This window comes from Desmodus rotundus, chromosome 3, assembly GCF_022682495.2.
Source record: "Desmodus rotundus isolate HL8 chromosome 3, HLdesRot8A.1, whole genome shotgun sequence".
In the NCBI taxonomy this organism is placed as follows: Eukaryota; Metazoa; Chordata; class Mammalia; order Chiroptera; family Phyllostomidae; genus Desmodus; species Desmodus rotundus.
The window spans coordinates 13584209-13610617 of NC_071389.1; the positions used below are offsets into that span (position 1 = coordinate 13584209).

The 26409-nt window shown below is 55.5% G+C and overlaps 1 protein-coding gene across 4 annotated transcripts in view; it reads left to right on the forward strand.

Moving 5' to 3' along the window:
* The window catches only part of EPHB2 (EPH receptor B2), a 170142-nt gene that overhangs the window by 47154 nt on the left and 96579 nt on the right, over window positions 1-26409 (forward strand). For all 4 annotated transcript variants that reach the window (XM_053920924.1, XM_053920925.2, XM_053920926.2 and 1 more), the window contains exons 2-3: window positions 14001-14065; window positions 17048-17732. In XM_053920924.1, the coding sequence (XP_053776899.1) occupies window positions 14001-14065; window positions 17048-17732 (750 nt within the window). The remainder of the gene's footprint in view (window positions 1-14000; window positions 14066-17047; window positions 17733-26409) is intronic.

A 26409-nucleotide genomic window follows, 5' to 3' on the forward strand; every position in this document is an offset into this window, starting at 1 on the left:
GACTGCTGAGCCCACACTCCCGGCTTCCTGGGGTACACCACAGGATCTGCCGCTTCCCTGGCGTTTAGACCCTACACCTGTGTTCCACTGCCAGCTCCCGCTGTCCTGTCCTCCTTGTCCCACCGTCCACCTCTGCCCCTCGCTCTGAGGGCGAGAGCCAGAGCTGCTGGATCGGGGGTTGCCCTCGCCAGTCTGTGGGTTCCTCCAGGCAGGGGCTGGGGCCGTGCTGGGCACACAGCAGGTGCTCAGAGAGGGAGTGTGTCGAAATCGGAGGAGAGATGGGCAGCATGGGGCAGAGGGGAGTGGATGTACACCTGCAGAATTCTCTGTCCCCGTGGGAAGGGCAGGACTGGGAGCCAGATAATCTGGCCACCAATTCTGGCCACGCCACTGAGTACCAACACACAGCCTTGGTCCAAGCCTTTCTTTCAGAGGTATTTTTCTTGTCTGTAGAACAGGGCTCCCGTTGCACGCTGTCCCCTCTCAAGGTCTTCGGGAGGCGCTGGCCCATAGAAAACCCCGAGTCAATGCCTATAGACACTGTTACTCTCTGCTCGATCCCCGGGGCCCTTCCCCAGTTCCATCCTTCCACCTCAAAGAGCTTCCTGGGGCCCTTCTCTAGGTCTGTGTCACTGCGTTTTAGGACCCACACACGGCTGCTTCGCCTTGGGGTCTTAGACTGACCCCCAGGCTGGGTCAGTCTTCCCATCTCTACACTGGGGGCTATTTTTATGCCTTAGCCCCTGGTGTGACCCTTTCACAGCTTCTGCAGGACTGACAAGGAGCCTTCCCACCCAGGGGAAGTCCCTCCTAGCCCCCCCGGGCTAGCCTGGTCAGCTCCCTGGGGCAGGGACTGCAGGGTGACAGGCCCAGGGACGGGAGGGAGCACACATCCGCCACGTTCATTCAGTCCCTAGCTCAGGGACGATTCCTTCCTTAGCAACTCCCTGTTCCTGGCAGCCTCCGTCAGGGTCTTCCTTCCTCCCCAGAGAGCTCAGTTGTAACCAACGGGAAATGGGACAGATAATTGCAACTTTAAATAAGGCCAAGTTAATGCTCCCTGCCAGGCCCAGCACGAGGGACTTGCTGAGCGGCAGTGGGAGGTGGCGGGAAGCCCCAGACGGCACTCAGAATCCCAGTGCTGCCACCAACTCCCTGGTGACCCCAGGCAAGTCACTGGCCTTCCCTGAGCCTCCTTGTCCTCATCTGTGAAAAGGGGACCAAACGGTATCACCTGTGAGAGTAGCTGGCACAGTTCCTGGCACATAGCAAGTGCTCAGTAGCTGGAAGGTAGGGGTAGGATCACCATTCCCCTTTCAAATGCAGCTGCCCATCCCGCAGTGCCCCAGAGGATTCTCTGAGAGCTGTGGGTCTCCGGTGATGCGGTTGGATAAAAATGGTGGCACTAACCTCACCTGAGCTAGGCTGACTGTGCAAGGCCTTGTGCTAAGAGCTTCGCATTCATCCCTGGAGGAAGGCCCGTTTGGTGCTCCCATTTCCCAGATGAGGTTGCTGAGGCTGCAGGCCTGGGGCGTGTGTGTGTGGAGGAGAGGGCCAGCAGGGAAGAGGTCAGGAGCACTAGTCAGTATGAGGGGGAGGACCCCCCACCAAAGACACGTACCCTCTCAAAGAAGCAGCCCACCCCAGGGGGGTGCACACCAGCATGGTGCGACGCTTGAGGTTCCAGATCCAATTTCTGCATTAGAGCAGGAATTCCTGAGCCTGTTCCCAGCGTCAGTGGGTCTGCTGGGGCCACCCCCAGCTGCTGCCGCCGCTGCCGCCACTCCCACAGAATTCCTGGAAAGGAGGCGCTCCAGTGTGGTCCTGGGGAGCTGATCAGGGCCTGACTGTGACCAGTGGTCCTGTGGTCTCCTAGGTGGACCAGCCTAGAGGCACAGCCAGCCGCTTGGGAAGGCTGCTCTTAGCTAAGCTCTAAGGCAGACCCGCTGGGGTGTCTGTGGGCTTGGCACAGGCCACCTGCTCACCGTCTGACATGCCCCCTCCTTGTGCCTCGGGGGAGCTGTCTCCTGGTCACACTGGACACTGGGAGCCACCACATTCTGCTCAGCAGCCAGCATTGTAGAACCCCTGCCCCCATCCAAATACCAGTCTAGAAAAGGGCATCAGACACACTCTGGAGAGGAGTGGCCCAGACAAGGGGCATCTAACCCAAGCTGGACAAGGGAGCTGGTGGTCAGGGAAGGCTTCCTGGAAGAAGAGAGGCCTGAGCTAAATCTTAAAGGGTAAAGAGGCATTTTCTAGGTGAAGAAGGTGGGCATCCTGGGCAGAGGGAGCGGCTTGGGTAGGTGAGGGAGGCAACAGGGGAGTGTGGCAGATTTTAGGAACTCTTCCCTGCCCGGGCTTAGGCCCTGCCTGCCCGCCACACGCCCATCTTTTCAGAGAGGGTGTTCCAAGCAGGGGGATGGCCAAGAGCAAAGGCCCGGCAGCGGCAGGCAAGAAGGTGTGGGCTGACAGTGAGCAGACTGGCTCCACGGGGTGGAAGGAGGTGCAGTCAGGGTCAGAGATCAGGGTCAGCCCACGGAAGGCCTTGAATGTCAGACTGGTCTGGATAGTGATGGACGCATCTCTGCCTGGCCTGTCTGCAACTGGTCAGTTTCCTGGGCAGCGCTGGCCTGGGGCCTGTGAACTCCCGGGGTGAGCAAGAGAAGTCCCGCCCTCTGAGGACGGTGGCTGACCTCCCTCGGAAGCCTTCCATGACTTCATGGAATGGTGTCACGGGCAAGATGTCTCCTCTGCACCATCTCCCACCTGAGGCCCAGGAAAGCCCATTGCAGGTGAAGTGACTGTCACGGCTCACCTCACGGACCTCCTGTAGCAGGCAGTGTCCTCCCCCTGACACTTCGCAAGCTGCATAGGCACCCACAGGCTGTGGTGGAAGAGCACCGGGCGGGGTGTCAGGTGGCCTTGTTCCCTGCCCATTCTTCCTCCTGGTGACGACCTGCCACCTCTGGGTTCACATCATGCCTCCTTCCTGATGCTGTGCTGCTACCATTGGCCTGGAAGCCCTTCCACCCCACCTGACGCCACCACCTGCCCAAGCCCTCACCTGAGATTGTGAACTCCCAAAAATCTCCTTGGGGTCATGAAGGGATTTGGGTCACACGGCCCAGAAATCAGAGTCTGCCTTCCCCACTAACTTGCAGAGGATCTTGGCCCACTAACATGTCCTCACTGAGCCTCAGTTTACTTATCTGCAAAATGGGAACAGCGATACATCCCTGGAAGAGGTTTGGGAGGCTTAGATGAACTTAGATGTGATTCTAGAAGCCTGTTGCCTGGCCCAGGGCCTGGCATAGAAGAGGTGCTCAGTAAACGGTCACCATGACGATGAGGATGCGGGGGGGGGGGGGCGGAGGTGTAGTGGGTGGTATTCCCTCACCTTCTGACTGGCCTCCTCTTGCCTGCATCTGACTCAGGGGGCCCTTCCCCCAGTGTCTTCGCCACCGCAAGGCCCCCCACATTTGTGTCCTGTTTCTTCTCAGCCATATCACGAGCCCCAGCAGCTCATGTCAGAAGCTCTCGGGCCTGGCTCTTTGTCTGGTGTCTCCTCTCTGGGTCTCAGGCGCATGAACAGGGGAATGAACAGTCCCTGATGATGAAGACATGGAGGTTCTCTGATCGTCTGCATGGAGGTGCAGACGATGGGAAATGGCTGGGCAACTCTTGTGAAACATCAACACACGAGAAAACACCCCAGCAGAGCTGTGTCTGCTTGCCTGCCTGAGATGCTAGGCATGGTTGGCAAGTGAGCCCAGGGAGTGAGAGGGCGCAGGTGGAGGCCCACTGAGCGGAGATGTGCCCTGGTGGTTCTGTCACTGCACCCACGTTCCAAGGGGAGTTCTGTCTGTGTGTGCCTGAGATCCCCCCTTTCAGACCATGCAACAGGGGATCACAGCGGAGGTGAGGCTGAATCTGGGCGCGCATTCCCATTCACTGGGCCCTTGGTGGGGTGTAATGGGCCTCAGTCATATCCATGCCTGATATGATGGGGAAGTCAGGTCTGTAGGCCAAGGGGGACCCCACGAAACGTGTTATCTAGAGGCAGAGAGAGACCCCAGGGTGCCAGCCTGAGCAAGGGGCCAAATCCAAGGGTAAAGTCCTTGGGAACTGGGAGTGGGAAAAATTAAAGGTTTAGAGTTTGCCCCAGATCAGCACATTTTAAATTTAGGCCCATGACAATGTCTTGTTTTTGATTCTCTGGTACTTAGCATGGGCCTGGCATATAGTAGTTGTTCAATAAATGCAGGCTGACTGGATGGGAGGGGTAGATAGATGGGCAACAGATTTTTTAGATGTATAAGTGAGTGGTGTAAATGAATGGCCAGGTGAGTAGACAAATTAAAATAAAAAAAAGGGGAGGGAGGTTGTTTCAGTGGGAAGATGGGTAGATGGATGGATGAGTGGATACCTAAGTGGGACGTGTGGGATGGTGAGCGGAATGACTGGCAGATGGGATAACTGATAGGGTAGATGGACGGATAGAGAGATGGGTGGGTACGCAAATGGGTGAGTGTATGGCAAGAAGGCAAAACAATTTTATAAATAGTTGCTTGGATTGGGTGGTTCAACGGTTGAATGAGTGTGAGAATGGGTGGGTGGATAGATGGAGGGGCAGTGGATTGTTGGGTAAGTGGATGGATGGATGAGTGGACGGATGGAAGGCAGGATAGGTACGCAGGTGGGAAAATAGGGAAGTGGGTGCATGAATAGACGGCAGGATAGTTTATGGATGGTTGCAAGGATTGGGTAATTGGAAAGGTAGATGGATGAGTGTGTCTGTGGGTCAATGGGGAATGAATGAACAGTGAAATCTCATGTGGCTAAATGCCTGACATCTTGCCCAGAAGCAGAGGGGTGGTCTGGATTCTGGGATTTGAGTTAATTGTCCTTCACTGGGAGAAACCAGTGCCAATTAGGCAAATAGATCCAGTCCCAGCAGGTCCTGCAGCAGGCTAGCTAATTGACTCCGACCTGACAGACCCTGGCTTGGACTTACCGTGGCCTGTGCCTTATCGATTTGTAACTGACACCCACGCACAGCCAAAAGGGTTTGCAGTGACTTATAATATTAAACCTGCATACCACAGGGCAGTGAAAAGTAAAGTGAGAAAGCAAGAGGCCACATAGCAGAGTGGTTAAAAGTGTACTGGTTCACCTGGATCTGCCGCTTACTAGCTGTGTGACATGGGGCAGGTTGCTTAACCTCTCTGAGGCTAATTTCCCCCCCATCTGTAGAAAGAAAGGGAGGAAGGGATGAAGGAAGGAAGAGAAGCTGGTTTGCTGGGAATATACGTGAATGATGAATCGATACCTAAGTGGGATGTTAGGTGTCTGGGTGGGTGGTGGGTTACTGGGTGAGTGGAATGGTACATGGAGGATGGGTGGGTGGGAAAATGTGGACAGTAATAGTTCTAGCTCGTAGGGCGTTGTGAGCATCAAAGGGTACGATATATGTGGCAGCCCAGCACAGTGACTGGCACTAAGTTCTTTGAAGTATACAGTGCGTGGAGCCCTCTCGACGTGGCTGACGGTATAAGCAGGAAGGAGCTTTCACTGTCTGGGTAGGCTGGGGGCGGGCACAGTGGAGAGTGAGGTGGCTTTAACAGGGGCTGAGGGTCAGCACAGTGAACCAGACTCAGCTTGCCCTCTCGGCGAGCACAGGCCAGTCGAAGGGCTGAGGGTTAAAACAAGTCATAGCGTAAAGTGGCACGGGGGGTGACGGATGCAGGACTGTGGAAGCCCCAGTGCTGGGGTCATCGGGAAAGGCTTCTCAGAGGAGGTGACACTTGAGATGGGTCTCGAAGGATGTGTGTGTGTCCCAGGCAGGTTGGGAGGGCGAGCAAGATTGCAGGGAGAAGAAACCACCCCTCCAGGGCCGGACTGCTGCGCGGGAGCTCTGTCCAGTGGGCAGAGAGGAGGTGCAGAATATTTAGCAACTGCTCAGAAGGGTTGCCCACTGTAAAAACTGGGGTGCCAGGCCTCCTGCCTCCATTAGCCAGCCAGAGTGGTTCCCGGCTCTGCCACATCTCGCCAGTGTCCGCCTGAGTTTCGTCTCTGTTTCCACCCCACTGGGTCACTGTGAGGGTCTCGCGAGATGAAATCAAAAAGTGCTCAGCACAGCGCCTGGCACACAGTAGGGGCTCCGTGATGCTGGTCTGTGGTGGGTTCATTGAAATAAAAAGACTTTAAAGATTAAAGACCTCCAGGCAGATGCAGGCTGCAAGAGGCAGCCTAGTGTGTCAGGAAGGCTCCAGGGCATTAGGCCTGGGTTCAATTTCTGACGGGCTGTGTGACCTTGGCCGAGTCACCTAACCTCTCGGAGCTTCAGTTTATTTATGTATAAAATGGGACCAGTAACAGGCCTCCCTCAGGGTTGTCCTGAGGACTGACGGAGTTCTTATGTATAGAGGGCTGTTCCCAGCCCGGCCTCCCTTCCTTTCCTTCCCCAGGAAGCCCTGGTGTTCATTTACCGCCCACCCCCCACCCCCAGCAACCCCTTCCCAGACCCCCATCCATCATCCTGTCCTTTGCGGAGGTTAAGTGGGTCCCCAAGCAGCGAATCCAAACTCTCCCGAAGTCCTGGCCTCACAATGCGGCCCGCTGTTAGCAAGCAGCCCGGCTGGCCCGGAGGATTGGGTTTCAGCCAGGCGGTCGGCGCTGGCGGATGCCCAGGCCAGCGGCGGGCAGGCGGGGGACAGAGCGGAGGAGCCGGCGTCGCGGGACTCCTCCGCCCCGGCCTGAGAAAACAAGGGCCGGCTCCAGGCAGGCAACCGAGGCAGAAAAGGGCCTCCGGCGGCAGGAGGACAAGGAGGGGTATGTGTGCGAGAGTTCTGGGCAGAAGGATTTTACATTAGCTGGGTCCCCTTTCCGTGAGCCCGAGGACGGAGCAGGGGGCCGAGCTGGAAAAACAACGTGCTGCCTGTTACCTTAGAAGATCCGCAGCCTTCCCAGAGCTGCCCAGGGCTTCTCTGGCCCTGCCGCCCCTACTTCGGAGCCAGTGGCCCTGAGGCCCTCTCAGGCACTGATCCTCATCTGCTTTTTAGAAGGGAGACCTCCCCGAACCCAGCCAGGCTGAGACGGGTTCAAATATCAGCTCTGCTTCTCACGGCTATGTGACTTTGGGCAGGCCACTGAGCCTTCCTGGCCTCGGTTTCTTTGTCTGTGCAGCGGGGATACCAAAAAGGTCAGATCCTGCCCTGCCCCTGACTGGCCCTGTGGCCTTGGAGAAGTCCTTGATCTCTCTGAGCCTTGGTTTCCCTGGGAGGTTGCTCTGGGATGTCAATGAGACAGGGCTGATGAAGCAAGCACCTGCCCACCATTGGCCCCCACGAGTGTTAACGATTTTCATTGTTATCTTCGGCCTTTTGCACATGATAACACACCCTTGTGTCCAGAGCCTCTGTGGGTCCTCAAGCGACCCTGTGACACACCCTTTTACAGATGAGGAAACTGAGGCTCAGAGAGGTGACTTTTTCAAGTCACTTCGCTTGCTGATAGCCTTGAACTTCGTCTCCTGATTCCTCACTGTTTCCTCCTCTTGGAAAGAATGCTCCAGCTCCCAGCCATTGGTAGCCAGGGTCTGGCCTCCAGGCTGCGGCTGGCTTCTCACCAGGCCATGGTTCTGTAGACAGGCCTGTGTTTGAGCCACCCCAGCCTCTTTAGCCCCAGACAGGGAGCAACTGGAGCTGCTGGGAAGGCTCCATAGTGGCATCTGCTGCTTGGGTTACACGCCAGGCTGATTTGCTGCCTGACTGGGGGCTGCTGGCGAGTCTTGAGCAAAGACACTGGGGACAGCTATGGACAGACAATGTTCTCATGTCCATGTTCTCGGGAGAGACCACATCACAACACCCTTTGGGAATCCTCCATGGCTCCACCTTGCCTTGGGACAAGGCCCAAACTCCTTGGCCCCACATCCAAGGTGCTGCGTATTCTGGCTCCTCCCGAGCTACCAGATCTTTACAGGAGCGTTTTGCTCCCACCACATGGGACAGAAATCCCAGCGTGGTGCAGTGGTTATGAGCGTGGGCTTCGGGGTGGAGCGGATGCAGCTCCAGCACTTCCTGGCCATGGAAACCTGGAGCAAACTCTCCTAACTTTAGTTTCCCATCTGTAAAGGGAGATAATAAAGCACCCAGTTTACAAATTGTTTCAATGAAATGTGATGATAATGAATGCCAAACCCTCACCCAGAGCCCGCCCCCCGAGACCCCTCTGCTGTCCCCTCTGCCCACCATGCCTTGCCCACTCAGCCTCTCCTGACTTCCTTCTAACTCAGTCTTCAAGCCTCCACTCCGAGAGAGCAGTGCCCCCAGTCATCAGGTTGGCACTACTACCCAAGCTGCCCCAGAAGTTCATCCTGCTGTGCCTACGTGGTGCGCTCTTCTCCCCTTCTCTCAGCTCAAATGCCACCTCCTCTGAGGCGCCTTTGCTGATTCCCTGGTCAAAGCTAATCCCTTCTTCCTCGGGGTTTCCTGGCTCCCAGACCAGGCTCGCCTTTCCCTTTGCCAGTAGAAAGTTCACGTGCGAGGCACTCGCTTGGAAGGTCCCCGAGGGAAAGACCTGCTGATCTGTTTCCGTATCCCCAGTGCCCAGCACAGGACTTGGCACTCATCAGGCAGAGTAGACATTCAGCGAATGACCGTGGTCTTGTTACTTAACCCAGGAGAATTCAGGGACAGCTGCCAACTAGAAGGAGCCTTTGAGCAAAGTTTTGGAAGAGAAGTCAGCCAGGCTGACAAAGTTGGAAGGGCCAGGCATTCCACAGAGAAAAATCTGGAATGGTCAAGTTGCCAACGCCCGAGGAAATGTAGTGCCTTCTGCGAGCAGAAGGAAATTTAGGATGTCTGGACAGTAGGGACACAGGCAAGTGTGGCTGAACCGTCACTAGCTGGCCTGGGCAGCAGCAGCCTGGAGTGCGTTGTTGAGGTGCTGGGGCTTTATCCTGCTGGCAGGGAAGCTCTGAAGGGCATCAAGATGAGTGAAGTCGTGATCAGACATGGGCTTTTGAAATATCCCCCAGGTGTCGTGCGTGGTGGTGGGGGGGTCCGACACCCCTGCTGTGCTCCAGAGCCAGCTCTCAGCCCATGCTGGGGACAGACACAGGGGTGAAGGAGTCAGACACAGAGCCTCCTCCCCGCCACCCCCAGTGAGGGGCCGGGGAGACGTAGCATCCGCAGAATGTCCCTTCATTTTTACATGGCCCGTTCTACAGATGGGGAAACCGAGGCCCAGAGAAGCGCTCAGGTTTGCCCGTGGTCACACATGAGAGAGTGTCGGAGCCCAGGTTCTGGCCTGGCCAGTCTGTGCCCTGCTGTCCTTCCCTCTTTCTCTTCCCGTCCTCACACAGGCCACCCAGGGAGAGAATAAACACAAACAAAAGGCCCCGGTGATTTTTGGTTTGTTTGTTTTGTGTATGTGTTTTTAAGTCTATAGCTGCAGCCTCTTAAAAATAACACAGATGTGGGCTGAGACAGATGTGGGTTCAAATCCTAGCCCTGCCCATGTGCCCTTGTACAGGTTCTTCACCTCCCTGGCCTCAGTTTCCCCATTTGTAAAATGGGGTTGATAATATATATCCCCCTCCAGGTTGTCATGAACCTGAAATGGTATTTAGAGAGCTCAGTTCAGTGCCCGGCACACAATAGGCGCTTAACAGAAGCTCTTCCTCACTCCTTTGCAACTCTGGCGCACTGTCCTTAGTGCAGACAAACAGTGTCTGTGGCCCTGGAGAATTCTGGCCCAAGAGGGGGTCAGACAGAGCTGACCAGGCATGGACCAGGGAGCAGAGGGCGACCAGCCCCACCCCCCAGCCTGAAAGCAAGGTTGTGGCAGCGCCCGCCAGGGCCCCGCACAGCCACCCTCCTGTTGGGCCCAACACTAACGACTTCAGTGTGTCTCCCCTTTTAGCTCAAATATTTCTGAAATGCACACTACTCCTTCACACATAGCCGGAGGGGCCTGGGGGCCTCCCCAGCCTGTGCAATCAGGGCCTCCTGATTGCTTTCTTCTGTGCAGCCTCCAGGAAGGAGAGGGGGTGCGGGTGCAGTGGGGCCAGGGCCAAGGCAGCTCCCATGGCCCGAACCCTGCTTCCCACCGAGGAAAGCATTCTGGGCTGGTGGCTGGAGGCCCCGGTTCCGGCTTTCGGCTGCATGCTCAGAATCTGTGCACACAGCCTCAGTGTTCTCATCTATCCATCAGAGCTTCCAGAGCTTGGGAACTGGACATTTCCATAGGGCTGGCCAAGGTGGGAGTGCCCAGAGGCAAGCAAAAGGGAAGAGTTAGGCAGTGTGGGATGGGACCAGGGGGCTGGCAAGGATGTGGGCAGGTGGACATGGTCCAACAAGGGGGTCTTGGAGAGCTGCTGACTTGTCCTGGGCAGCCCCAGCTCCACCTCTCCAGGCTTCACCCTCAGCACACCCTGCCCTGCCCCTCACCCACCGTTAGCACCCACAAACCATGCTGTTGCTCACCTCACCTTCACCTCTGCTGTCCCTTCTGCCCACCATGCCTTGCCCACTCAGCCTCTCCCGACTTCCTTCTAACCCAGTCTTTAAGCCTCCACTCCGAGTCACTTCCTCCAGGAAGCCGTCCCTAAACCAGGAAGCTGTCCCTAAACGGGGCATGTTCTTCCTTGCTTTCCACCCTGAATTCCTATAACCCACAGTACCCCCTGCACATCCACGTTGCCGTCTTTGTCACATAGTGTGGTGATTAATTATCTGTGTACAGTGAAAACAGCGTCCCTTGCATGAGGGATTGCGTTGTCACCGTGGGGATGGGGTTGGGGACATTTCCAACACTGCGGAGGCAGTTTGATGGAGCCTAGTGGTCCCCAAAGCCTGGGGAGTGAAATGATGTTAGGTAGTTTGCAGGCAATTTTAATTATTATAATCTTGTGTTTACTGTCTTTTTTTATGGCAAGTGATACTGGTTTTCCATTTATAATAATGATTGCTTTTTCCTCTTTAAAATTGCACTTGAGAAAAAAAGAGGCAACTGGAAGAAAAAGAGTAAATAAGCACAGGTTGTAGGTGGAGGTGGCTGAAGCCACGAATGTCATCCCGATGAAGCAGAACAGCAGCATGTGTTCAAATCCTGCAGCTTGGCGGGGGGTCGGGAGGGTTGATTTCCCACCTCGCAATGGAAGAGCTACTATGTGCCAGGCCCTGTGCTGGGTCTCAAGGACCCCAGAACGAGGACCTAGCACCCACCCTTTGGAGAACCATAGACCATTGGAAAAACCTAGCAGACAGGGGCAGCGCCCACCCAGAATATCTGCAAGTGCCGGGGCAGAGCTATGAGGTGTTTTGGATTCGGAAGGACTTCCCGGAGGAGGTAACCTCAGTGGAGACTTCAGGGAAGAGGAGAATTAGAGCAGACAAAGAAGGCATGGGGAGGGGGAGAAGATCAGAAGGAACGGTGAGTCGTGGGGTGCAGGGGTGAGAGAGAGCACCACCCATTCTGTGCGACTGGAGCACAGCTCATGAATGGAGCAGATGTGTAACCTTGGGCAAGTCCTGAACCTTTGGAAGCCTCAGTTTTTCCATCTGTGACATGGGACAGTATCAACTCTCTCTTTGCAAGGTAGAATGTTGGTGAGGGTCCCTGGCTCCTAATAAAATCTCCAAGGAGGTGAGTTTTCTCCCTTTGTAGATTTTTGGGATTAGAGGGGAGAGGCCTGGGGTGTTCTGGGAAGAAGTGCTGGTGGGAAAAACGGGGTTGGACTTCCCGGACCCACCGGGTTCCTGAGATGAGAACTACCAATTCCATTCCCTGAGGAACCGAGTTTGGCCTCTGTGCTTGGTTTGAGAGGAACAAAGGAAACTCCTGACATCCCAGGAAAGCAGCATCAGACAGGCCAGGAAGGGCTCCCCAGAGGTTGTGGCCATCAGGCAAGAGGCTGATGTTTGTCAGATGTTGGCAAGCGCAGCCTGGGGCGGGGTTGGGGGAGGATGGCCTAAGCTGAAGACTTTTGGACCCGCCTTCACTTTCAGGGCCACCTAATGAGCTCAAAGGAAATGGCGTGTGTGCAGGCCAAAAAGCACCACGCTCAGTCCGCCAAAGAATAGCCGCCACTCACTAAGGACCTGCTTTGTGCTGGGCTCACAGCTCACACACTTCCCGTCACATTTAGTCCTCCTGTCCGCACTCAGAAGGTATCATGACTGTTCTCCAGGTGAGGAAACTGAGGCTTGGAAAGGTCACAGGTCCAAGGTTACAATTAGGTGGCCGAGCAAGTTCATTGGAATCGAAGTGTCTCTGACCTCTCAGGCCCTAGTTTATCTGCTCTGCTTACCTGCCCTGTTTTCAGAGGGTGGAGGGAGGTGTCAACACTGAAAAGTGAAAGGCCAAGCGAAGTTGCGGGGAGCACATCCACGTGCCCCTTCCTGCCGCAGCCCTGAGGGGAACAGCTTCCACAGAGGTGGGTTTCCAGGCAAAGCCCAGAACTAGCGTGTTGAGAAGGGAGACTAGGAGGCGCCTGCCTTTCACACCGTCCGAGGGGCTGCAGGCTTCACACTCCTTAGTCCATTCCTGTCTGTGCATCAGGCAGCCCTTGACTTCCGGTGCTTCTGAGATCTTCCCCTTGCTTGTTCCAGATGTGGGGTGCAGAGGGAGCAGTGGGAGCCCCTGGCCTAAGCTGCCTGGGAGTCCAAGGTTTGAGCACCAACTTTGTGTATGGCTTTTGGCAAGGCATTTGCCCTCCCTGGGCCTGAGTTTCCACCCGTACAATGAGGGTGTCAGCTCACGGTCCCTCCTCTGGGCTGGGGAATCCTCTAGGGTTTGGCCTCTGGGTCAGCCCAGGAATCCAGCCAAGGGGTGGGGCCACCTGCTTGGCCTGCTTGCACCCGACCCCTTTCTCGTCCCAAGCAGAGTCTCTCCTCTCCCTTGTTCCACACGGCTCCTAGCAGCTGTTCCTCGGGCCCAGGCAGAGAGCCCGGCTTGGCGCGTCTCTGGCTGAAGCCGATGAGAGAAAACAGGTTAAAAGTTCAGCCCTTGTTCTCTCCAGGAAGAAAAATCTGTAGCATTCGGAGTGTGAAAAGGAACCCTTTTTTCAGCTCCAAAGCAGCACAATAGAGCTTCCCTCCAATTTGCCATCAAAAAGACGCCCTTGGCACTGGACTCCACCGTCCCTGGCACCTTCCCTCCCCCACCGCCAGCCCCCAGTGCAAAGGGACACAATGACCAAAAACACAAGCCACTGACGGTCATGGGGACACTGCCGCATCCTCTCTTGTCAGTTTGCTGGTCTGACTGTGGTCACCTCTGGCTAAATGCTGCCTCCCCTGCCCACCCTCTGACCCCAGTGCCCCAGCCCTGGCTCAAGGCTTCGCTTCTCCCACTTCGACCTTCAGAGCGGCCTGGACACTGAGCGCCCTACCCCCACACTCCTCTCTGTAGATCTTCCAGACCCTCGAACTAAGTATCTGGAAGTTTACAGGGTAGGAGACAGGGACAGCCACCAGCCACCAGTTCCTTCCTTAGGAAGCCTCTCTTCCCCTTCTGTGTTCCTCAGTTGCCCTACGTGCAGAACCGGGTGGCTGGGCTGTGCCAGGGATCGGATCTGAAGTGGCAGGTGTTGGTTTCCTAGAGCACTGTGGGGAGACACGTCACACAGCCGCAGTGTGTGGGGATTGGCTGGTGGTGCCTGCCCGGGGCACAGAAGGGGAGGATGGTAGCAAGCATGCCTCTCGCTCACTCTCACGGAGCTAGGTGGCGTGGAAGGGCCAGCTGTGACCTTCCAAGTCTCTCTACTTACTCTCTCATAGCTAGCTGTATTCACACCTCATTTCCACTACCAGACTGATCTGTTTCACAGTAGGGTCTTCCTGCTCGTTGTTTTCTCTTCAGGACACGCAGCACAGGGCCGGGTACAGAACAGGCATCAGGATATATCAATACTGTTGAGTGAATGCTTGAAAGGGGCCGATTTAAATCTGCTCAGTGCATTGGGTGGTGACTCTTTGCTCTCCCCACAGAAACACTGATGGACTCAACCACAGCGACGGCAGAGCTCGGCTGGACCGTGCATCCTCCATCAGGGGTGAGTCAGTGGTCCCCAAACCCTGCCTGGTCCCCAGGGATCCTTGGGGACCTCGGTTTCTGCTGCAGGGCCTGAATGCCCCCTCACATTCCAGCCCCTCTCCCTCCTTCAGAGCCCAGGGCCAAGCCTCTCATTGCCCCACCCACCTGGCCCCCTGCCATTGGTGGAGTGCCAGTTACCATGACAACATGCTGGCTGCATTCAGCTGTCCCATGGAATCCTCAGGGTGAGGCTCAGAAGTAGGTACTTACACTGTCCCCTTTTAAAGATGAGGAAACTGAACTGTCATTTCCTGAGTACCCAGGGTATGTCAGACACTGTCAGACACCAAGCACCTTTCCATTCATCCTCACCCCAAAGGGGAGGAATCACCTCCATTGTACAGGTGAGGAAACTGAGGCTCAGAGAGTTGTAGCCACTCGCCAGGGGCCCTGCAGCTAGTAAGGGATGGGGCTCAGGTTTGCACCCAGGCCTGTGACCTCTGGGCCCCCTTTCTGGGTCCCTAAGACACAAGGCTGCCCCTCCCTGAGCTCTTCACACCTCCTTGCACGCAGTGATCTGAGCCCATGTGGTCTGCGGGCTCCCCAAGGGCAAGATCAGGCCCAGTTTCAGATTCCTCTTTCTCCCGGCACCAGCGAGCCCAGCACTTGCGTCCAGGCTGTGGGGTGACGCTCCTGAAGTCCTCTCCCAGTTCGGCCACTCCCCAGTTGTGTGATTCGGGGACAGTTCTCTAACCTCCCTGAACGTCGGTTCCCTCATTTATAACATGGTGCAAATAATGTCCTCCTCACCGGACTCTTGTGAGGTTTTCCTGCAGGGCACCTAGTGCAGCGGCTGGCGTGGAGTGGGCTCCCAGTAATGAGTAGCTGTAATAACTGTCGCCATCGTCACTGTCACTGTCATCCGATTTTGTATCATTCCCTCCTCATCCCCCTGGTCTCTTGGGAGGGTACTGGGCTCCCACAGCCTGTCCCTTCCCTTCCCCCCTTCCCAGCATCTGTGCTGGGACTCAGCTGCTGCCCCATGGAGCTGCATAACCCACCCCCCCCACCCCCCAAGGCCTGTGCGCTCAATAGGCAGGGCCCAGGGTCAGGCTTCTTTCTGTAGCTCTTTCTTGTCACCAATTTTCCATCTGTGAAGGCGGCAGGGCCCACAGCCCCACCCTGCCAGTAATGAGGCCAGGCTGGGCTGCAGGGCCCCTGGACGCAATTATTTGGGGTGTTTAGGCTGCAGGGCCTCCGCATGTTAATTAGAGAGAGGGGAGAAAGGCAGAGTGCTCTAATTAAGTGCTCTAATTAAGTTCTGAAGAAGAGCAGTGGTTGTAGCAAGGGGCTGACTTTGTCACATGGTACCATAAAAAAAAAATTAAATGCAATGTAAGGAGCTTCAGAGCCGCCATTGAAGTAGAGACTGGGGCCAGCAGGCTTCAGCTCAGCCTTCCCCACGCACACTCACCCTTCACAGCGTCATCCCTCCCCAGGCCAGCTGCTACCGCTCCGCCCTGTGCAGACTTGGCCAAGGATCGGAGGGAGACAGAAGGACAAAGAACGCCCACTTGAGGGTGACAATTCTCCCACCCCACCACAGTCATATTTGGCAGTTGGGGAAGTAGAGGCCCAGAGAGGGGATGTGACTTGCCCAAGGCTACACATCAATTTGCAGAGCTGGGACAAAACCCAGGATTCCGGGGGCACGGTTGGGTCCTTTTTTGAGGCTGTGTGGGCAAACACCTGAACCGGTCGGGGTCTGTGTGACCTGGGTCAAGTCATCTTATTTCTCTGGTCTCTACTCCCTCACCTGTAAAATGGGGATAACCGTATGTACCATGTGTGATAACCATGATAAAATAAGGGAATCCTATCAGCCCCCAGCCCCTGGGCCAACACGGATGGGGGTGGTGCTCTGCTGTTGAATTCTTTTGGGCCTACCCTCTCTGAGTCTGTCTGCTCTGGGTGAAGCCAGCCATCACCAAAGGGGACACAAGAGAAGGAGAGGAACAGTAGCTACCCTTAGCAAACCCTCAGCTCCATGGGGAAACCAGACCCAGAGGGCGCTTGCTCAGGCAGATCAGAGCTGGTGAATGCGAACACGCAGCCGGGAGGAGAGCCTGCTGCGAGAGGCTCCAGAAGGACGGACAGAGAAGATGAGAGGGTGCTTGAGGAGGGCACAAAGCTGAATAAAGGCTCAGCAGTGCAAGGGGGCTTGTCCTTCGAGGGTATGTGAGGAGAGAAAAAGGGTCCTGTGCCCTTCCAGTCCCAACTTTCCAAGGCCCAACTTGGCCCCCGCCAGCTATGAGGCTTGGGAACTCTCAACTGGCTGTATGAGAGCCCAGGCTGGGGCCTGAGGGGATGGGTCCGGCAGGGGCAGGGAGGGTGGGAGGTCTCCCTCCAGGCACCATCTAGCCACTCACTGCCCTGGAGCAGGGTTGCTGTCTTAGGGAAGGGTCCTGTCTCTCCAATCACAGTGGCAAGGGCTCTTCTCCCATTGAATGGGAGTCCCCAAGGGCACAGACTGCATTTCCCCTGTCGGGCAGAGAACTTCCAACAGGCAGAATTTCTGTCTGCCCCATCAGACTGGCAGATCCCCCAGCACAAAGGTCTGTCTGCTCTCCGTGAGCCCCTGGGGGTAGGGATCACCTCTGCCATACGGACTAGGGGAATACCAGGAGCAGGATACGTGCCCTTCCATCAGGTAGGCACGTCTCCCTCACAGACTGAGGGATTCCTGAAGGCCAAGGCCACATCTCTGCCTCAGCTGGGGAGTTCCGTCATGGGAGGGATCATGTCTCCATTGTCAAAGTGGATGGTCCCTTAAGGCAGAGTCTGTGCCTCCTCCATCAGACTGGGAGGCCCCAGATGCTAGGAGTCCTGTGTACCCCCAGTCAGACTGGAGGAGTCCCCAAGGTGGGGTCAGTGTCCTTCCTTGTTGGGCACCCCCGGCCGAGCCCCTGCCTCCCCCACCTGACCGGCATTTCGCCCGCAGTGGGAAGAGGTGAGCGGCTACGACGAGAACATGAACACGATCCGCACGTACCAGGTGTGCAACGTGTTTGAGTCGAGCCAGAACAACTGGCTACGGACCAAGTTCATCCGGCGCCGCGGCGCCCACCGCATCCACGTGGAGATGAAGTTCTCGGTGCGCGACTGCAGCAGCATCCCCAGCGTGCCCGGCTCCTGCAAGGAGACCTTCAACCTCTATTACTATGAGGCTGACTCCGACTTGGCCACCAAGACCTTTCCCAACTGGATGGAGAATCCATGGGTGAAGGTAGACACCATCGCCGCTGATGAGAGCTTCTCTCAGGTGGACCTGGGTGGCCGGGTCATGAAAATCAACACCGAGGTGAGGAGCTTCGGGCCCGTGTCCCGCAGTGGCTTCTACCTGGCCTTCCAGGACTACGGCGGCTGCATGTCTCTCATCGCTGTGCGCGTCTTCTACCGCAAGTGCCCCCGCATCATCCAGAATGGCGCCATCTTCCAGGAGACCTTGTCAGGGGCTGAGAGCACTTCGCTGGTGGCCGCCCGGGGCAGCTGCATCGCCAATGCTGAGGAGGTGGACGTGCCCATCAAGCTGTACTGTAACGGGGACGGCGAGTGGCTGGTGCCCATCGGGCGCTGCATGTGCAAAGCGGGCTTCGAGGCCGTGGAGAATGGCACCGTCTGCCGAGGTAAGGGCCTCGGGGGGCAGGTGTCGCTGCAAATGTCTCAAGTGGGTATTGGGCCTGGCAGCTGGGAGGCCAGGCTGGCAAGGGTAGTGGCCTGGAGCTGACCGTGGGGCACTCTGGCAAGGCCTTCCCAATCCACAGACATGGTTCAGCTTCTTAGAGGGAGGCATTTGAACAGCACTTCTTGATGGTGGTACTTGTAGGTACTACAGGGGGTTGCAAGGTGACTTTAGTCGTATGAGGATACATGTTTCTCATTTTAATTATTATATGAATATTATCCAATGCTAAGTGGTGCTTCATTTCTTCATGCACAGAATTGATGCAGTTTCCTTCTTAAGAAAATGTATAGGTCATCACATCAATAAGTTTACATTTATTTAGCTTTTTCTAACAGTCCGGATAGGCCAGGCTCTGCTGAAATGACAAAATAATAGTCTATTTCTCACTGCTTCATGTCTATTGGGGGTCAGTTTGGGATGATTCCTCCCTCTGGGAGCCAACCAGGTGGAGGAGGCACTGTTTGGAATGTCACGATCACCAGGCAGAAGGAAGGAGCGAGTGTGGCAGACGGTACACTGGCTCAAACGCTTCTGCCTGGAATGGCCCGCACACCACTCCGTGCGCATTTCAACAGCCACAGACCGGTCATGTGGTTACTTCCAACGTAAAGAAATGGAGAAGGACAGTCCCACTGTGAGCCAGGCCTCCTGATCACCACTTCCACTGGGTGTGGGGCACCCAACACGTCTAACTCAATCCTCACAGAAACCCTGGGAGGGAAAATGCTGTTTTAAGAAATTGATAAATAAAATTAAAAAACATTAAAAAAAAAAAAAGGAACTTGAGGCTCAGAGAGCCTTACTCTCGTATAGAAGTAGAGGAACTAGGAGTCTGACACCCAGGTAGTGGGATTCCAAACTCCCCCTCCCCCAGACCACTATGCTGCGTAAGTTAATTTAAGGAAAAACATTAAATAAACGATAGTCCAGGTGGTGTTTGATGATGGCAAAGAATCACAAAGGTAGGTTGTAAGCAGAAGAGGTTTGTAAGAGGTCCTGCATGGTGATAAGAAGGCTGTGAAGGTGGACAGACTTGGGTTCAAAGCCCAGCTCTGCCAGTTACTAGCTGTTTGTCCTGGGTTGAGGGTGAAAGCCTCTTTCATGGGGGTTGTGAGGATTCAACAACTTAAGACCTGTAAGGCACTTATTATGGTCTCCAATACACAGTAAGAAAGAGCTTAAAAAGTGTTAAATAAATGAGGTGATGTATACAAAACCCAGCCTGGCACCGGTACTCCGTTGGGTGAGCTGTTATGGTGACGGTGGTGATACAGATTTGAAGTCTGCTTGTGCCTCTTCCTCTTGACGTCCCATTGGAATCAGACCCCAGAGTGCTCCAGATGTCAAACTAAGAGTTTGGACCCCTATTCCAGGGGCCCTGAAGAGCCCATGAAAGGTTAGCCTGGGGTGGCTGCAATGATTCTCGTCTGTATAAAATACTGTCACATCCAGCCTCCCCATGGTTCCCCCACTCCCACCCCCTGGGCATTTTGAAGGCCCCGGGGAGGGTAAATGGAGGTACAGGAGACAGAAGCAGTGGCCTGTGGGGGAGCTGCTGCAGTGACTGGGCATCCACAGTGCTGGGGAAGGGGAGGGATAGGGTCAAGGGATGTTTGACAGCAAATTGGGATGACATGTGGACACAGGCAGGAAAGGGGGAGGGGAGAAATCGAAGGGGCGGGAATTCCAGCATGCAGGGAGGTGTGATGGTCCTGGAAAAGAAATGGGGAAGTTGGGAGAGAGGCTGGTTTCTAGGGGCGGGTTTCTACCTGGATCTATAACAGGGCTGGGTTTCTGTACCTGAGCGTGAAATCGTGCAGCCTTGGGAGACAGCAGAACCTGGGGCACAGGGGATGGGATGGGTCACTGGTTGCTTGTTGTTTATTCGCTCATCAAAGCTCCCTCGCACCTGCTCTGTGTCAGGCCTTGCGCTAAGCACCAGGTATGATGGAGAAGAATCTGACTGTGGCCCTGTCCTCCAGGAGCTCCCAGTTGAGACAGACTGTAGGTGAACAAGGCAGGTGCTGTGTTAGACTTGCTTTAGTAGGAACTGCTCCAGCTGCAATGGGAATGAAAAAAGAGGGAAGGCTTCACAGAGGAGGTGACATTGGAGCTGGGAATCTGGGGAGAGAGAGATGTTGACTGGGTGGCCCAAGCCCTCTGGAGGATGGATCTGCATGACAAAAGACCTGGGGACAGGAATCGGCCATTAGGGGGACAGGTAAACTGTTTGGTATGGCCCTGGCTGAGGGTTCAAGCCAGGAGGTAGGAAGAGCTGTTACTCACTGGAAGGGTGCCTAGAGGAAGGTGTATGAGTTCTCTATGGCGCATAACAAGTCCCCCAAATTTGGCAGCTTAAACTAATAAATATGTGTTATTTCAGTTTCTAAGGGTCAGGAATCCACATGTGACTGAAGTGGCTGCCTCTGGCTCAGCCGCTCCTGAGGTTGCTACCAGGCTGCCAGCTGGGCTGCAGGTTCATCCGAAGGCTCGACTGGGGTGGGGGGCTGCTTCCATGTTCATGTACACGGTTGTTTGCCGGCCGCAGTTCGTCACCCCGTGGTCCTTGCATATGTGCAGTGGCTTACCCCAGAACGAGGGACCCAAGAGAGTGTGAGAGTGCCCAAGACAGAAGCCACAGTCCTTTCGTAACCTCATCTCAGAAGTGACACTATTTCTGCCATATTCACTTCATTAAAAACGAGTCACCAAATTCAGCTCACACTCCAGGGAACTGAATCACACTGGGCGTGAATGCCAGGAGGTGTGGTCACTCACTGGGGGCCATCCTGGAGGCCGCCTGCTACAGTCTGGGCTTCTTGCAAGTAGTAGGGGTTCGAGGTAATGCTGGGACAAGATGCGCACCCAGCCCTGGTTCCCTTCTACCCCCCCTTTCCCCTGGACCTACAGCCTGCCCAAGACCCAGGCCCCGCCAGCCTCTGGGTGTGTGTAGAGGCCAGTCAGAGTATGATTAATGAGCTCCGGGAGCCAGAAGGACACCAGCTGTCGCTGTGGCCTGCGCTGCAGCCACCCAGATGTGGGGCTACTGCAACCCAAGTCCCACAGGCATGCGCCCTGCTGGCCCAGGATGTGGAGGAATGGTAGTCACAGCTCACATCTGAGATATTGGCAAAGAGCTTTCTCATCCTCTGGCTCAGGGATTCTCAGCCTTTACTCTGCTTCAGAATTCATTAGGAAGCTTGTTAAAATGCAGATCCCTGGGTCTGGCACAAACCTCTCCCCCAGGTCTGGGTCTGTGGCCCTGAGGTGGGGCTGCTTGTTTTCAGACACATGATATAATAACACATCCTTGGCCAGATGATGACCACAGGCCCAGCCCCGCACCCCCACCCCAGGGGGCATCCACCCTAACTGGTGAGCAGAATCTCTGGGAGGGTGTGGCTTGGGAAGATCCATTTACTACTGAAACGTAATTTGATAGGAAGCAACGCATTGCTTTGTTTGTGTGAATTTGAGAAAAGAAGGCAGGTGAAGTCTTGGCAGGTGGGGGTAGGAGGCCCCTGGGGAATGGCCACATCCCAGGGCTGGGCAGTGGTGGCTAATGAAAGGTGGGAGTTCCCAGTGGACTGAGTGGCTTACAGAACTAACGGTTAAACTGAGGCAGTCAGCCCAGCTCCCTCAGTGCCTGCTGTGTGCAGGGCACGGTGGGAAGGAGCGGGGCCTGGAGAAGCCAGTCAGCCGTCCCAGAAGCATGTACTGAGTACACTCTGTGTGCTGCCTAGCCCTCTCGCAGGTACTTGCCGGGTACCTTCTATGAGCCAGGCACGTGCCGGCGCTGCCAGACATAGGCGTGAGCAAGGCAGGCTCATTCGTTGCCTTCCCAGGGTTTTCAGTCTGGGTGGGGGAGGAGATAGAGAGGGAAAATGTTAGTGAATGAATAAAATAGTCGCAGACTGTGATGCATGAAACAGGAAAAATATGGGGTGCAACAGTCGAGGTCCAAAGGAAGATCTGCTTCAGCCAGGTGCTTCAGGAAGGCCTCTGGGAGGGCATGCCATTTGAGCTGATGGGCCATCCTGGGGGAACGGGAGGAGAGTGTCTGAGACTCAGGGCTTGGCCTCCAGTGACTGCTGGACGAGCAGGGGACTCAGACACATGAGGAACAAGGCAGCGCAGAATCCTTCCAAAAGTGAGCTCCATCCAGGCTCTTTGAGAGTTTGAGGAAGAAGGCATCATTTCTGGCAGGGGATCTAGGATGGCTTCAAGGAGGAGGTGGCAATTGAATGGGACCTTGAAGAGTAAGTAGGAGTTGGAGAGGTGAAGGGAGGGAGAGAATAGTTGGTCGAGGAACCGAATGGATAAAGGCCCTGAGGCGTGAGAGCACTGAGCACGTTGGGTGGGTGTCGGGTGACTTACTGGGTGCAGGGGCTAGGGCATCCCTTATTCCCCCATCTGTTCACTGGGCCTGCACCAGCCGTACAGCTGCCAGGTGGGGATTCCTGGGACTTCCTTCTGAAGAACGCTGCCCCCTTCCCCAACTCCAGTTGTCAGTCTCTTCAGGATCTCTGTCCCCAATGGGGCTGCCACCAGTAGATCTGCTGGGGGTGGTAGGAGCATAGCCCTCGAATTCTTCTCTGCAGCACCTGCTCCCACCTAAACCTATTTCCCTCTTTCCAGATACTTATAGGTTTGATTGCGCCCCTGCCTCAGTTTCTCCAAGTTTCTCTCTGTATCCTCACCCCTGCCCATTGGGAGCCCCCACCTGGCCACTGTTGGGGGCCCTGCCCTCCTCTCTCCCATGGCAGACTCACATTTATAAGGAATCTAGAAGCATTTGCACTGTGAGCACGACGGCTGTGATGCTGCGGGGGCCTAGGGGTTTGTAATAGTTAGCTTGGGCCGGGAGAGGGGCAGCGAGCCAGGAGACAGGGTGGGCGGGGTGGTGGAGGGGGCGCGTGAAGGCACATGTCGATCTTCTGGCTCCAGCTCAGGCTTCCCAGTTCCCAGCTGTTGGGTTTCTCCTCCCGGCCTCTCCCTCTCCTCCTCCCTGCCCTTCTTGGCAGCCCCCAGCCTTACTTACTCTCTCTCCCACCCATGGCCTCTCCTTGACCTTGGCCTTGCAGACCTGGTTTCAAGCCCCCCAGCTCTGCCTTTTACTAGCTGGGTGACCTTGGGCGAGCACTGACCCCCTTCAGCCTTTGTTTTCTCACCTGTTAAACAGGGCAAACGGTGCAGAGGGATGAGAAAATACCTAGAAGAGTATTAGAAAAAGAAGAAGGACTTTTATGAACACTGTCTTTTGCCTGTGAATGCTTTTTTCTTTCCTGATGAGCTTTTTATTTTGAGGAAAAAATAACTTTTCCTTATCGCAAAAGTGATACAGGTTATTCGTTGAATCTTTAGAAATTACTGATACAAAACAAAAAGGAGAAAGTTAAAATAGCATTAGAATTGAAGTTGGATAGCCACTGGTGATGGACTGGTATAGATCCTTCTAGGTGCATTTATGTGTATTTATACATACCGACCTCTTTGTGAGAAGGAAAATGGATCCCTGCTAAAAATACATATGGATTTTCGGCTTATTAATAGTTTATGGACATTTTTCCATGTCATGTGAGATCTACAGTATCATTTGGGGAGGCTCTTAAGATTCCGTAGTGTGGCACACCGTCATGTCTCTGCCCATTCCCTGATCCACATGCACACTGCTCGCAGCTTTTTCCGCCTTTGCTCTGGGATGGACGTCATTGTCCCTCTGTCCTTTTGTACTGCTGCTGGTACTTGCGTAGGATGCATCTCCAGGTGTGGGATTGTGGGGTCAAAGGGTATGTACTTTTTTTAGAGCTCTTGACACACACCGGCCTCCAGAAAGGCCGGGCTGCCTTACCCCCTCGCAGCTGATTTCCAGAGTGCCCGTTTCCCCACATGCTCACCAGCATTGGATATTATGCTGGTGGCTTTATTTTCTCCCAGAATCCTGTGCTTCCCCAGCCAAGGGAGGAAAGGGCCAGAAGTGTACTCTGAGCCTCCTGGGCAGCCTTCTCCCCACCCTGTTCTCATTTTCAGCCCTTCCCACAGAGGCTGGACCAGGGGCCCAGATGTGTCTGTGGGGTTGAGGTGCGGCCAGGCTCGGGGGTGAGGAGGAAGGAGTTCGCCGGCTGGCAGAGCCTGTACTGGCTGGGGAAAAGGTGTGAAGGTTGGAATGCTGGATGGGAGGAGAGGCCCAGCCCACTCCCCCATAGAAAGTTCTGCAGCTTCTCTTCAAAGGCTGGGTGAAGAGTCCCAGCTGAGGGGGAGGAGTGATAGGATTTGGGGAAGGGGACCAGAGGAGGAGGGCCCTGGTCAGTGCACTCAGGCTATTCAGGCCTTTGCTCTTAAAAATTGGAAGTACCCCATCCCCTCTTTCCCCTTTCCTACATTCTCTCAAAGAATCTGTTCCTGTTCACAACTCTCTATCCATCTGTCCATCCATCCATTGGGGCTCCTGTCCATTCACCCAGCCATCCAAGCCATCAGACATCCACTGAACAGCAGCTTCTGACTTTTTTGTTCCATGGAATGGTTGGTGACGCCTTCAAGGAGGACTAGGAACTAACACACATTGAGTGCCTGTCCTGTGCCAGCGATCGGGTCCTTGGGAAGGTCAGGCATGGCCTCTGCCCTGAAGGACGGCCCTGCATAGAGATGTTGACAGGTGTCTCTGCAGACAGTGAAGGTGGACAAAGGCACCCAGCCCATCCAGGGGAGCGCCAGCCAAGGCCACCGTGGTCACCTGTAGGCTTGCAGGGAAAGGGGCTGTTCAAGTGGAAGCGAGTGAGGAGTTAGCCAGGAGAGGAGAAGATGCAGAGGCCCAGAGGCAGCCAGAGCGGGAGCTCCTGGGAAGGGTGAGAGGATTACTTTAGCCCTCTCTCTTCTCAGCATCAGCTAATTGGAAAGATCTGGATGTCAGGACACGGGGTGATTCTTCCTCTCGGGTCTGCCTATTCCCTCAGGGGTCTAGGCAGGAGATACTGGGTAATTTGGGCTCCAGGCATTTTTCACTCAAACACCACTCGGGGCATCTACTGTGCACCAGTCCCCAGGCCTGGTGGGGGGACTGCAGAGACCATGAAGACCCTTCTTGCCTTTAAGGAGCTCCCAGCCCGGGGCCAGGAGTCAGCTCTCTCCATAGCTACAGCTTTGGGCCGCTGTCCCAGGAGGGACTTTGGAGAACGGGAGAAACTGAGAGGAGGAATCAATTCAGAAAAAGATGGTCACAAAGGATACTGATTTTTTTTTTTAACTCTGGCCTCTTGCTGACCCTCAGACAAAATAGAGGCAGCGGGTGGAGGAGAGGAGTTTTTGGCCAAGGGAGGAGGGCAGAGGGGCCACTAGGGTTTAGTTCCATGCTGCCAAAGGCTGAGTGAGGCGGAGGCTAATGGGAATCCTGAGAGGCTCGCAGAGGGCCGGGGCTGGGGGGAAGGGTGCCCACCTCCTGTGTGCCCACCCCTGTGTTTACGCTAGGTACACTCCCTTAGCTCCTTGAATCTTCTGCTGATAGGATTAGCTACATTTGACACGGGATGAGACTGAGGTCCAGAGACAATCAGCGAGTTGCCCAAGGCCACACAGCTAGTAAGTAGCCCAGGTGGAATGTGAACCTGTTTCCCCAGCTGGCCAAGACAACTGACTAAGCAGGCGTGGGCCAAAGCCCGCATGGACTCTGCCCTGCCCACTGCCTGGACTGCCGAGGCAGCCCGGAGCTGCTGAGAGTCCAACAGCTCACCAGCTGAGGGGCTCACCAGCAGGACCGTGGGGGAGGGCGAGGGGGCCACCCCAGCGGGACAGCCACAGGGGTTTCTCGGGAGAGGAGAGAGGCCTGGGCTGAGCCTTGAGGAAGGAGTTGTTTTCACATCAAGAGAGGTTAGGCAGGATGGAGCAGGGTCCCCAAGCAAAGGCTCAGCAGTGGGAAGTCCCTCCTTGTGCTGAGAATGTGAGCCTTGTGCTCCGGGAAGGAGGCCCACGCAACCCTGGCTAACCTCCGGCCAGAGAGGAGAGCCCCTCATCCCCCACACAGCATTTACTGAATGCTCAGCTCATGCTCCCTTTCTGCACAGTGACCTTGTTGCTCCCCCGCCTCATTGGATTAGGAGGCATGCTGGGGACAATGGTGACACCCGTTTTCGGTGTCAGAGGCAGGTGTGTGCTCTCATGTCCCCACTTCTGGTGTCTTCTGCTTCACGGAGGTGTCAGAAAGGCTTTGCAGCAGGAACTCAGGACCCATGGACCAGGCAGCTTCTTGCCCCGGGTCTCAGTGACTCTCAGCCACCCTCGGGGGTCAGTGTCATCCCCGTTTTACAGAAGAGGACACTGAGGCTAGGAGAGGGTCAGCAACTTGTCCAAGGTGACACAGGAAGGGCAGGATTTGAGCTGAGACCATCAACTCTGCAAGCCCTGCACTGCCCTCTCTCAGCCCCAGGCTGGCCTCAGACCCCGGAACACATCAGGCTGAGGGTCGCAGGTTGCCTCCAGAACACTCCGGCAGGACCATAAACAGCTGGGGAAGTTCCCCTCCCTCCAGCTGCTGCCTTTTCATCTGGCTGGGCCTCGGGATCTGGCAGAGAGGCCCGTTTAATGAGGAAGTTTATGCATTTAACAGTTTAAGCCTTTCTAAG